Genomic DNA, 13,220 nt, shown 5'->3' on the forward strand with positions numbered 1-13,220 from the left:
ATGATTTACCCATTGTATCGACTAAATCGTAATACCACAGAGAGCCACAAGATGGCAGTCAAACCATTTTTCACATCTGTGTTCAAACAGGAAGCGGTGAACGAGTAAGATTCCCAACACTGCCGCTTCCAGTCAATGAGTGTTCATTTTCAACGTGGAACAAAACTTGCGTGTTACAATTTCATTTACAAATCTAAGAATGTAAAGAAATTGTTCACCCATTGCTACAGAGAGTGTCCTGTAGTGGGTAACATCCGTTCTCCCTTTTTAACCTGGGTTGGGTTGTATCGAATTGATTTTTTTTTTATTTCAGAGAAACAAATATACATCAATTACATTTGGACAAGACAATATGACATTGTGGTCAATGTATTACCATTTGTGTTTGAAGTAGAAAGGGTTCTCATTGTAAAACTCCACAGAATAACGGAAAATAATCCAGTTCTTGATGTAACAAGTTTCAAACCATATAAAGCACGAAGTAATTGCAGTTCATAAGACAATCCATCAATTCATTTTCTCTGTCTATGGCATTACAGTCTTTACAGACCATTTGTGAATGTTTTTTTCAGTAGAATTGTTCTGCGCATGTAGAATTAAAAAGTAAAAAATATATACTGTAATAGTTCTGGGACACATACTCCAGGCAGGGAATTAAATATATATAAGTTATAACAAAATTATATTACAAAGATTCTTGAAAAAGCACACCACTTAAAAAAAAACTTGTCTGACGATTGTCAGTTTACCCTATGCCTCCACCTATCCAGTTGGCATCTATCTGTATTCAAAAAATAATATTTAAACAAATATATTTTTTAAAATGACATGTTTGGGATAGTTTGTGGTAATACACGTCTCTGCAATTCTACAATCATATAATTCCAAAAATAAGCACGTCGTGAACGAGAAAAAGAAAAAGCCTGATAAAGAAAAAAAGACAAATAAATAAAGCGTGGCTTTTTTCCAATGGAATCCACGTATTCGGATCTCCGGGTCAGGAGCGCACATATAAGAACTACACTTCCCAGCACCCCTTTCCCGGCCACTACCGTCGACGTAGTTTGTCGGGCGACCCAGTGCTGACATGGCGGCTCCCATGGAGTTTCTTCGGCGAAAGAGTGGTCCGCGGTTAATAATTCTGTTCTTTGTCGGACTCTTCATCCCCGCAGTAACTGCCCTCATTGAGGGGCTATACTGTGGGACGGAGGTGTGCTACGACGTGCTCGGGGTCACACGGGATGCCAGTAAATCCGAGATTGCTCGTGCCTACAGACAGCTGGCAAAAAAGTATCATCCTGACAGATTCCGAACCGGGGATCCAGCGCTGGCAGGAGAGACTCCAGAAAGTGCCCATCAGAAATTTCTACTCATCGCCACCGCTTACGAGACGCTGAGGGTAATCAGCAACTTGCTCGGTACATCACCAGTCTAAACGTCTCGTCGTGTAGACGTGCAGTGCAGATCAGTGCTGGACTGACACGTTACCTCAGGAAGTGGCTGGGGGAAGTTCCTGTTCTGTATATTGCAGAGGAGGCTCTAGCAGAGAAAATATGTGCGGGAATCCGTATTGGAATGCTCTGATTTCCTAACGGGACGCGTCCTTAGAGGATTTTTGTCCGTGCAGTAAAGTGTAAATCAGGACGACTTTTGCAGAACTGCTATTCAGCGGTGCTGCTGTTGAGGGAAATGTGAGCCGCAGGAGAAATGGCCCCCTTGCTATTAGAATAGCAGGAGGCCCAGTTCATGCACGGACAGTCGCGCTGATTCAATGGTTGAAGTCAGAGGAGTTTAGCAAGAAGTGAACTAAAAGTCGAAATCTGGGAGCAAGCATAGTATCAAATGATTTCGTAATTGGTTTAATCGTTTTAAGTCGATTACAACTATCGTAAACAGAGGTCTTCAATAAATATTTCAATGAATGTCCCTGGTGTTCTGTAGCTCGGTGTTATTTTAAATTTTAATTCGTGAGTCGTTTTCTAGGTTTTTGTTATTTGTTTCATTATATAATATTTGATGTAGCTGAATATCCATTTATGTGTTAGAATTTAAATTTAGCCTTAAACATTGGTATCTGTCGGGAAGTGAAAAAATCTAAATTTTATAGTCTTTACTTCATTAAAGACCTCCATCCTGTTCTGTCCTCTTTTAATCTAAAAGAAAATAAATGTTCACCTGCGGAATTCTAATGGTTTACAGTTACACTATTACTACGAGTATAAATTAACGTAAATAATACATGAATAGTGCTGACATGTTAAAAAATGCACAATGGAAAATGGACCTTATTCTTTATAAGCTTTATAAGTCACAGTTAAGATGTAGTCACAGCTGACGTCGGAGCAGGAATTTAACAAGCATTCATGAATGGAAAACGATTTCTGGCTTCAGCAGCAGTTATATCCTTATCTCTGAGGTATGGTATGAAGTTTTATTAGGTATGCTTTAGGTATTAGGTATGCTTATAAAGTAATGTACCTACCGAAATTTGCTAAATACTTTCTTTCTACTACTTTCTTTGGCACTGTGTTGTGTACACATTGGTATGAACCAAAGTCCAGCACGACGTGTCGGTGCTGCTCCATAAGTCACTTGTCATGTTTTGTCTCGGAAGAGTGTAGGCAGGTGAAACGTCTTTCTTTGTTCTTGTATATTGCAAAAGTGTCTCTGTTTCCTCCTGGATAGAATGGGCTTCTGCTCTTGGTTAGATTGTGCCAAAGTGTGGGATTAACACCTGTGCTGTGCTGCCTTTGGGCTCTCTCAATCTTTTCTGTGCCCTCCTCCCACACTCTCATCTGGTCTCTTCTAGGATGAAGAATCTCGGAAGGATTACGATTACATGCTAGATCACCCTGAGGAATACTACAGCCACTACTACCACTACTACAGAAGGAGGCTGGCTCCCAAAGTTGACGTCAGGATTGTGATTTTGGTAACTGTGTGTGCCATATCAGTATTCCAGGTAAGCACATTTATGCAAGTCAATTAAAATCTGATATTTATGAACAGAAGAAAGCTATCTACCAGCTGGCTCCAATGGCCTCCCCTTGTTTCTAACTTAATTGATCCAAGAGTCTTGAAGTTTTTTTGAAGGAAGCCAAAATATCATCTTCAGGCACTTGGCTTGGTAGTTTTATCCATTTCTCTCACAACACGGCAAATACCATAACGTCATTTAATGTTTTGCATGGACAGAAACTTAAACTTTTACCAAAAAGAGATCTTTTGTTCTCTGGTACCGAATATGGCATGGTATAAATATTACTGATTGTACATTAAATCTTATGAATTGGCATCCTGCTAAAAGTACATGGTGTCTTTGTCGGGTGAGGTTTAATTGTAATTACAAACCCTGCTTCCAGTGACTATTTGATTATTAAGTCTCTATGAGAGAGGGAAAATGTTGTGGGAGATGTCATGTCTGGCCTGTCCTAGACTGAACACACCTTGCTCACAGGAGCTATGCATTCACTGTGTGGCTAATCTGGACCATGCTAAAAATCAAAACTTCGAACACTGTGCACTGTTTGTGGAGGAAATGCCAGAATAGTTTGCCCATGTCTGGTCTAATTTCTGATTTGAAAATTCTTCTGTTCTGAGTGGACTGCTTATTTCTTTTTCCTGCCTTGAGGGGCGATCATTAGTTAAGTCAGTTGCATCTTTTTTTTTAACTAAAGAAAAACGTCGCTTTCAGATGGGAAATAAAAATCGGTCTGTGTTTCTAAAGAAGTCTGCCAAAGTAAGTTTGTTTGTTTCGGTTACTATAAGGGGAAGTGCAATGCTATTTTTATACTTTGGGGTTAGAAAGAATCAGCATAGATGACAGCATTTCAAACCACAATGAAAAAAGTACAAAAGTACTAAGTACAATATACTATATGTAGTAACTTGTTTAACCTCCAACATCAGGAAATAGACAAAATTTCCTGGTATGCACAGCGCCATGTACTGCGATTCAGAACTAGGTGACGAAACGTCCAGTGACGTGAAGTGGCCTTATTACATTGTAAAGAATAAATCTCTCCTAATCCAATACAAATATTGCTCTCGACTTTGAGACGGTTTTGCCGACACATACAACTAACTTGTTAGCTCTGCATGCAGATCACGTTAGAACATTGCTGCAGTGAAATGTCTGCTGCAGGATCTTTACTTATTTGCTCATTCATCACATTATATTAGTCATTATAGTGACTAGTGAGCAGGAAGGGCCACTTCACAATTCAGTTCGCACAAACTCTTGCTCTCACTGGTGGTGCGACCAGTGGTTTGCAACAACATTTTACAGTACTTTCATAAAGATTATGATTTTGTGCTTAATTTGAAAGTTGTATTTATTTTTCTATGCCGTCAATGAGTTTATTTTGTTGCTGAGATTTAATAACTGGCCTGAGAAATTGGGACTGCAGCTCCCCTTTAAAATCGAACGCGTAAAGAAGGCTCTTGTGTATGATTCACAGGAATCAGTAGTCCTTTAAAGTTGGTAAAAAAGCAAAGGATATTTTGTAACCTGATATTAGTATTTAAAACGGTAGAGAAAATTATTCTTCACTATTGAATGTAAAGTTGCAAGCAGAAAAGATGCACTTTGGAACATTTCCTATTAACAGTGAACAGGATGTAAATGTTCTTTCTTTAAACACACATTACATGAAGCAACAGAAATGATATTAATTATTCAGACTTTGCCAAACATAGTGCAATGATAAACAAAGCACTTTATCCGGTTGTGACTGACAGAGACTAGAATATTTTCTCTTCACCGTATGTTATTGCTTAAAATGAAATTGAAATTTTCAAGGTGTGAAACAGACAGGGGACCTAAACATCAAAGGGGCTCAATTTCACCAAATATTGGGACGAATGACAATTTCTGGTTTTAGTCCTGTGCAAATGTGACTTTATTTGATTTGATTTTTTTTTATTGGGGGTGTATGAATGCTGGCAGTAGACTGTGATTCAGGAACAGGCAGTGCATTCAAACTGCTTTGGTTGCATGTTTGCGTGTGCATGAGGATATGAACAAATGGCCAAAGGTACTGACCCATTTGCCTCTGTTTTCCTTAGTATTATAGCTGGTGGAGCAGCTACACTGAAGCTATTAACTACCTGTCCACAGTGCCTAAATACCGCATTCAGGCTACTGAGCTGGCTAAGCAGCAGGGGCTGATGAACAGGACTAAAGAGAAGGGCAAAAACCGCAGGTCGAAGGAAGAGATCCGGGAGGAGGAGGAGGAGATCATCAGGGACATCATCAAGAATAAGATTGACATCAAAGGGGGCTACCAGAAGCCCAACATATCCGATATTCTTCTGTGCAAGATCCTCCTCTTCCCCTTTTACCTCTGCACCTACGTCATCTGGTACTGCTCGTGGATCTACCGCTTCCACATCAAGAGGGAGGAGTACGGAGAGGAGGAGCGGCTCTACATCATCCGCAAATACATGAAGATGTCTCAGTCGCAGTTCGACAGCCTGGAGGACCACCAGAAAGAGACCTTCTTGAAACGGCAGCTCTGGATCAAAGAAAAATACGAGGTGCGTGCAGACTTCCCTCTCCTCTACCTCAGTCTTGAAGCAAAATATTTTTCGTTGGAGTATTAGAGACTGTGGGTATTCCATGATGCATTCGGCAAGTTTCCTGGCCTCACCCTTCTTTACACTACATTTTAGTCTTCAGTATGGTTCAGTTTCACCCTAAAGTCCAGCTGGCTCTAATAAAGTAGCTTGTGTTGTAATGATAAACTCCGGCTTATGTCATGTTTTTAAGTTTCGATTCTTCTATTTATGTTACATGATCTTTTCAGATTCCTCTTTTCCATCCGGCCAAAAACAGTTAGTATATGCACAAGGGTGGTTCCTGTGATGAGAGCTTGGAAGGATTTTGTCAAATGTAAGCAGCTTTTGCAGTGGAGAGTCTACTGTGGTTCTCCTATTGTTTCTTAGTATTCACGTGTGCTTTGGGGGGGATATCTGATTTGTTTTCCAGCAGGAGTTGGTGATTTAGTGCTCTACAGCACTCTATTTCCACAAAAGGGTGGACTGTTTCACCTTGTGTAAGATGTGTATTTCTGGAATACACTGTGCTGAAAATAAAACTGCCGATGTCATTAATGACGACTGTTGCCCAGTGGAAATATATTTAGGCTAATTTGTCTTCAGATTCTGAACTACTCTGCAATGAACTATTTCAACCGAGATAAATAGTTTTTCTATTTAAGTGTACTTTTGCAAAATATGGAATTATTTTTTGTGTACAATTGCAGATGGAAAATATTGGCATTGCTATATCTCATAAAAGGCTACTTGCTAACTTATTGTGATAGTTAAATGTGGTAACACTGCTAAATACTTCTACATTTACTTCTACCCCATGCTCCTTTATTGTAGCAAGTGATAAACATTTTCTTCCAAATGAAATGAACGCCAGCATGTAGCTACTTAGGTCAGGTCTGCAGCCGCCTTAATTGGAGAACTTTTATCTAGTTGCTGAGTGAACTGGGTGCCTGTGTAGGTCATTGAAGTCTGTGCACTGTAAGAAAATACTTTGATATCTCACCTTTGGATCAGAATGTAACTGCCTTGATGTAGTCTCGGAAGAGAGAATTAAAGGTTCAATTCCAGTTGTTTCCTGGGCCACCTGGCATTACACGTTTTTCATAGCTCACCATTTTGTCAAAGAAGCTGATCTCAGGTGGAGATTGAACCTGTTGTCAAGCAGTAGATTCAAGAATTCCTTCTCAGCCCAGCCCAGCAGTAATTCTGTATTCCTCTGATGGTACACCCACCGTCCTGCACGCCCTGTCCTGTTCTACCAGGGAAAGATAACTCTGTGGTTTCTCCTTCCCTACAGGTACTTTTTATATTATCTGCTGTGGATGCAAATTGTACAATGGAAATGGTTCCAGTCCAGCCGGTTTTGTAGATCACCATTTAGCCGGTTTTTAAAGATACATTCTGATCAATTAAACATAGTTTGTTTAATTAAATCATTTAGAGGTCATTTAAGGTCTAAGTTCTAAGGTCTTCCCAGCCCTCAGGGATGAGATTTCTGTTAATTCAGTGGATAACGTGCTTGATTCATCAGTACCTGACAAGTATTGCCAATCATTAAAAAAGCTAACTAGATCAAGGCTCTCTCAGGGTTGGGGACTCTAGATGTAAACAGTATAAAGATGGCTTCTGTTTACCTATAAATGCTTACCGACCAGTGCATTAGCTGACCTGAAGGTTACCAGGCATGGCTTTACTTAATGGAGCAAGGAGAGTAAATGGTGAGTCTTTTATCGCCATTGTAGCAGGCAAAATCGAGTTAATACTATTTTGCAAACTTTTGAAATCTCCTGGTAACTTGACTGAAATGCAAGTGCTCAGATTTAGAAAGCGATTTTGTGATTTATCAGGTTTTGTATAGCTCATGGCTTTGGGTTTTTTTTTGGGGGGGGGCAAGTTCAAGTCTCTGTGTTCCTTGGGAGCTCCACCACAGAGGGTATCTGGAGACCTGCGCAATTTAACATTAACTGTAGGTCGACCATTTGTCGTGGCAGGTCTACAAGGAGGAGCAGGAAGAGGAGATGAAGATCAAGATGGCGATGGATCCCCGGTGGAAGAGATACCGGCGATGGATGAAGAACGAAGGGCCAGGCAGACTGACCTTCATTGATGACTAAACGCTCATAGCGACGCCCTCGCGCCAATGTATACATATATATATACACTGTATAGACAAGTATATAAATACGACTCTTTATAGAAGATATCTCTACAGATTATTTTCTTAGTTAAATTATATCAGAAGTTTAGTGGCGAGTGGTTGGACTCAGGAATCTGCATGGTGTTCCCTCTCTTGGTCTTGCAGTTTTAACTTGAATGGGCAAGAAAAGCACTGTCCTGTCATACAAGGTATCACCTCAGACTGTCGTGAATCGCTTGACATCTTGTCCCTGTGATTCCTTCAGCAGCATTAGACCTTAAAAGCAAACCTCTCCTTTTCCCCAACATCTCTTTTTCATGTTGTCAGAGTTTTCTTGTTGTTGGATTATGGGGGTTCTGTTTTATTTGTGTGTCTCCATCTGCTACCCAGGTGCTGTGGCTGTGACTCGCATATCACGACATTTCCTCTACATGCAGAAACGGCAAACATGATCATGTTAATAAGGGTTATGTGGTTTTATTCTGAAGCGCATACAGGGAATATACTGTACCTAGGGACATTTTATCACTGGTCTTCAATAACTGTTTTTGTAAAATGCATGGTAATGAATCAAACATATCACTTGGGGATTTCTTATATTCTGTTTCGATTTTACTCCATTACTGCCGCTGATAATGGAAGTCAGAAAAATACTGTGTAAAACATTTTGACAGACCTCTTGTCTATTTCTGATTCTTGCTTGGATCAGTACAGTTTTTATGGATGGGAGATTTAAGTCCATTGGAATAGCCCCCAAATGTATCACTTGGAGCTATTGTATCCTTGTGTGTTCATTCCTTTCCCTGTGTTCTGTGAATCATGTACCCTTATCTCTGCAGCTGAACCTGCTCGTCTATTTGAATTTTATGTTTCAACACATGAGATAAAGGATAATTATTTTTTTTTGCTTGTTCAACTTTATGAATCATCACACGAAGGCTGCTTATCACTCTTTTCTAATTAAGCACTTTGAAACATAAAGGATTCCAGTCACTGAAACATAGCCTTGGGGCAAACTCTTTTTTTCTTTACATAATCATGTTGTAGACCTGTTTAACTTTCAGTTTGAACAGCGTTTAATATAACGCTTGTATGCTTTTAGAAATGTTCCTCACTCAGAAGACCGATGTACAGCAGGAAGATCATCTTTCATTTAATATTATTGCATCTTGAAACCAAGTCCAGCATCTACTTCTTTATTTGAACTGTGGAGGCTCTGAATAGTTTCTTTTTATGTTTTGGCAAGAATTGTGTAACTTCGGAGTTGAAATGGTTCTCAAAACTTCACAAAGCAGACCTTTGATCCACAATAACTGTGATAGTGCATGATGTGTCTATGGGGAGAAATGAAAATGACTGATGTTCTAAAATCATGCCATACAGTACATTTGGCAAAAATTTGGAAACTGGAAAATTTACAGTGATTTTTCAGGCACTTACAAATTGAATTTTCGCATGTTTTTTGTGAAAAGAGGAAAGCATAAAAGTGATAAATTGAAGGTAGTCACTGTTTCAAGAAATTTAGTTTTAGGTCAATTTTATAGGATCTAATTGGTTTTAGTGTATGTGGATATGCAGATGGAAAAAAAGAAATCGATTTATATGTTTTATCAGAACCAGACAGACTTCTTTTACAGGCACTAAATACACCTCCCACTACCTGTTGTGTTTTTGTATTTTATTTGATTCATATCTTTTGTGACTTTTCTTTTAATGCATTTGCAATTAGAGATTTTCTTTCTCACATTATTTCCCCAAGAGGGGTACAGCTCAGTTAAGAAGCCAGGTCATTGGCTATTAGTCTTGTGTTGTAAGCGTATGATTCAACTTCACGAGAAAGCTGAGATGGTGAGGGGGACTCTTTGTAGATATTTCTGGAGAAAAAGTTCAACACACCTGTGTTATTGTGTGCCTGGCAGAGGTTTTTAGTTTAAAAAATATTGATGGGATGAGTGAACACCACTGATGCATAAGATTAATTACACATAAGTTACAGGTATCGAATGTAGTTGCACAAGGATGAACAGACATCTTTCCGTTCTAGATTGGTACTTAAATTTTTCATTTGCAGGGTGTTCAATTACACTTTTGTGAACATGGTTTACATGGTGAAATGCCGTTGTAGGAGAGGTGACAATGAGAGGGGAAAAAGATTAGTTTATATTGCATTTGGATTGGTAAAACCGGATTAATTTTGGCATTTGCTTTTTTTTGCAAACTTTTTGCCTTTTTTTTTTAAGGGAACTTTGTCTTTACCCTCCTGGGAGAATACAAGCCATGCAACTCTTTGATAGCCCGAATGGGGAGTTGTCTTTACAAAAGAGTTATTCACATCACTGCTGTCTTTGAGTCTTGGCAACACGACCCATGGCACAGTGCCCTTTTTATCCTGTATATAGCAGTGAAATCTGATCTGTGTCGAAGAAGAAAGAAGCTCTTACTCTGTTTTTCTTTCTTTGAAAACACAATATCCTTCATTGCTCTATTCAAAATAGAAGTCTTTGGTTATTAGTGTTTTAGTTTCTAATGGTTTCTTCCCCGAACACTGTTGCAACATCTGCTTCAGTAGAAAACTCTGTGAGAGACTGAGCATCTGAGGTTTCAGAATTAAGGTTCTGTGCATCTGATGTGTAACCGTGGTTGGTGAAAATTCCCTGTATTTTCTGATTGAGGCAGTTGAACTTTTTGGCCAGCTCCTTCGTCTGAAAGATCAACCAAAGATTTTCCTTCTTCTTAGCGCGTCTTCTTACAGAGCTCGACAGTAATCACTTAATCTTGGACAGCACTTGTCAGAAGACCTTTTCAGTTGTAGACTTTCGAATGTCTGGAGCCAGTGTAGAAAAAAAATGAATCCTGTGCCATCCTTCCACAATGTCATTCTCAAATGACTAAAAAAATGTACATTTCCAATCTGGTTGGTTACTTTTACAAATGTACTTTTAGTAAAGACAGTAGTACAATTCTGGAGAGTTGTCTCAGATAAGTCATTTTTGTAATGCAACAGGCTATCTTTAAATAAAATGCAGATAAGTACAGTAGTTTGTACAGTTTTTTAAATGAATACTTCTGGCGTGTGAATATCAATTTTATGGTTTCTACCATAAACTGGAGGAGTCCTGAGATACTGATATATCGCCTTTATTCGTTTAAAATATTTTAATTTTCTTCTATCACACTACAGGGTATAGTAATGGCTAACTGCCTGATTTTTCTATTTTTTGTTTACGTCGCAACAATGAATACATGGCTGTTTAACCACCTGAGTTACTCAAATTGAAACCTGACAATTTAAGAAGTGGTGTATTGAGTGAAATAGCCTGTATGGATTGACAGCTATATATATATAAAGATTTTTTAATCTAAACATCAATTCTTCTTATAGATATTTATATTAAACAGGTTTAAATAAACTATTCAGAGACACTGTGTCAGGAGTAAAACCTGAAATTCTTACCCAGTTTGCTTTCTGTTTATCTGTGTTCCCACTGGCAATACACTTTCTCTGTCCGTACGGACAATATCTCCTTCGTGGAGAGACACTCGTTAAAATAAATTTGGACAGATGTATGTGGCCTGGTATGGTAGCACAGTGGTAGTAGTCGTATTGCTGCCTTGCAGTTCAATTCCTGGGGTGCTATCCGAGTGGTACGGTGGCATCAACACTGTTCATGTGTGTTTCTGGTTTCCTCCCAGAGTTTAAAGACATACTGGTAGGTTACTTAGCTTCTGGTCAAGTTGGCCCTGGTGTGAATGTATACCTGTTTGTGTCTGTGCTCTGCCAACAGAGAGTGTCCTGGCCGGGGTGTATCCTGCCTTGAGCCCATTTCTTGCTGGGATAGGCTCTGGCTCCTTGGCTACCCTGTATTGAATAAAGTGGTTGGAAAATGGATGGATGTGTGTTGTGGTTTTTCACCTTTGTATTAGGATTCCCCTATTAGATCTCATCACAAATTGTGTAACCATTTCTCATAAACAAGAAACAAAGATGCTAGGCATGTCCTGTGCTTGAAGCTATACAATGGATACAAGTCATATCTTCTAGCTCGGGTAGTAAACAGAATACTGATTTCACAGCGAGTTTCAAGGATTTCAACATTGTAGACTACCTTCTGAATCTGTAAAGTGCAGACTGTTTTCTTCATCCTGTTTTTTTAATTATACATAACATTCCAAGTTAACATAACAGCTTTACAAAGTTGATATACAGTAGTTTGTACCACAGTGCTTTAATACACATTATGTAATATACAGTATATATTGCATATTGCTATTTTATCATTAGTGTCCCTAGCACCCCTACTGTAAAGAGTAAAGCTATAATGCATGTGATACTGTACCATGCATAATGTAAACAGACAAGTACATTTAGCAACATAATGATATTAAATACTATGAATGGGACTCGGGACACTATGCATGCAAGACAACAAGGGATTACTTATTCAAACATTGATCTAAAGTGTTGGCATTAGAAAACTACAGGATAATGTAAAAAATTCTGATCAAGATTTACTGTAAAATTGGGTTCAGAAACAAGATTTTGCAAAAAAGTAGTACAGGTGGGTAGCTACATCAGCATGTGTAGGCTGCAAAGAAACAAGTAATAGGTTTATTCCGTGCTGAAAAGAGAAGAAAGAAAACACAACGTTTAAGCTCTGGAGCCTTCTTCGGGTGATACACCACAGCCAGAGCCGAAACGTGTTTTATTTGCAAAAAAGTGTTTCTCCTCTGTAGTGTGGCCCTATTTATTATGAACTACACAATCACTAGGTGGCAGCAGTGGGATGTCATTAGACCGTACCGAGACATGCAAATTTACTAATTTGCTTAATCTTGCAATGCAACACCAAACATCTATCAGGGCAATAACAGATTATGAGACACAGCGAGGATAATTTCAGAAAGTGCATGGAGTGAAGATATCTTCTAGAATTGTAGTTACAAAATTGAATTGATCTGAATACCTTCTGCCTTAAAAAGAATATGTAGCAGGTTTTTCACTTATACTTTGAGGTTATGAGACCCCGGTTGGCCAGCAGCACTATAAGAAGCTTAAAATATATCAATTTTACATATATGTAATATGAAGAGCATATGATATATTTTACTTTTCAGAACACTTGAAAAAGTTCTCCTGATTCAGGAATTCAAAATCTTAAAATGCACTGACAAATTCAACTTTGTGGGCTTCAGAATCAACACATACCAGAGGACACCATTTCCACAAGAGGAAACGCAGGTGAAGTGCATTTAATATTGAGAACAGGAAGAACTACTTTACATGCAATACCTAGCCATGCTGTTAAAGTACAGTAGGGACTGGACTTCCCTTGCTTCTTCGAAGAACAGGCTGGTTGAGAATCTGTGGTTCTAATATGGATCCCTCACTGATATCATCACCCCATTTAGAGCCTTCATCGTTTATTTTTACTCTGTTTTCTATGCATTAACCAATTTTCACACACATTTCTGTCAATGCCTACTCTCTCTTAAATTTGACAATTTATCTACTTTCAGTTCCCCAACT

At 38.8% G+C, this 13,220-nt stretch overlaps 1 protein-coding gene across 1 annotated transcript; it reads left to right on the top strand.

Annotated features, from left to right (window-relative positions):
- The first annotated feature begins 1,065 nt into the window (after nucleotides 1-1,065).
- dnajc25 (DnaJ heat shock protein family (Hsp40) member C25) lies at nucleotides 1,066-11,578 on the top strand. The gene is made up of 4 exons (XM_088912237.1): nucleotides 1,066-1,399; nucleotides 2,810-2,962; nucleotides 5,068-5,538; nucleotides 7,548-11,578. The coding sequence occupies exons 1-4, from the start codon at nucleotides 1,088-1,090 to the stop codon at nucleotides 7,668-7,670; spliced, it is 1,059 nt and encodes a 352-aa protein (XP_088768363.1). The 5' UTR covers nucleotides 1,066-1,087; the 3' UTR covers nucleotides 7,671-11,578.
- The last annotated feature ends 1,642 nt before the right edge of the window (nucleotides 11,579-13,220 follow it).

The sequence above is a fragment of the Atractosteus spatula genome, chromosome 3 (assembly GCF_055471065.1).
Source record: "Atractosteus spatula isolate fAtrSpa1 chromosome 3, fAtrSpa1.hap1, whole genome shotgun sequence".
Lineage (NCBI taxonomy): Eukaryota > Metazoa > Chordata > Actinopteri > Semionotiformes > Lepisosteidae > Atractosteus > Atractosteus spatula.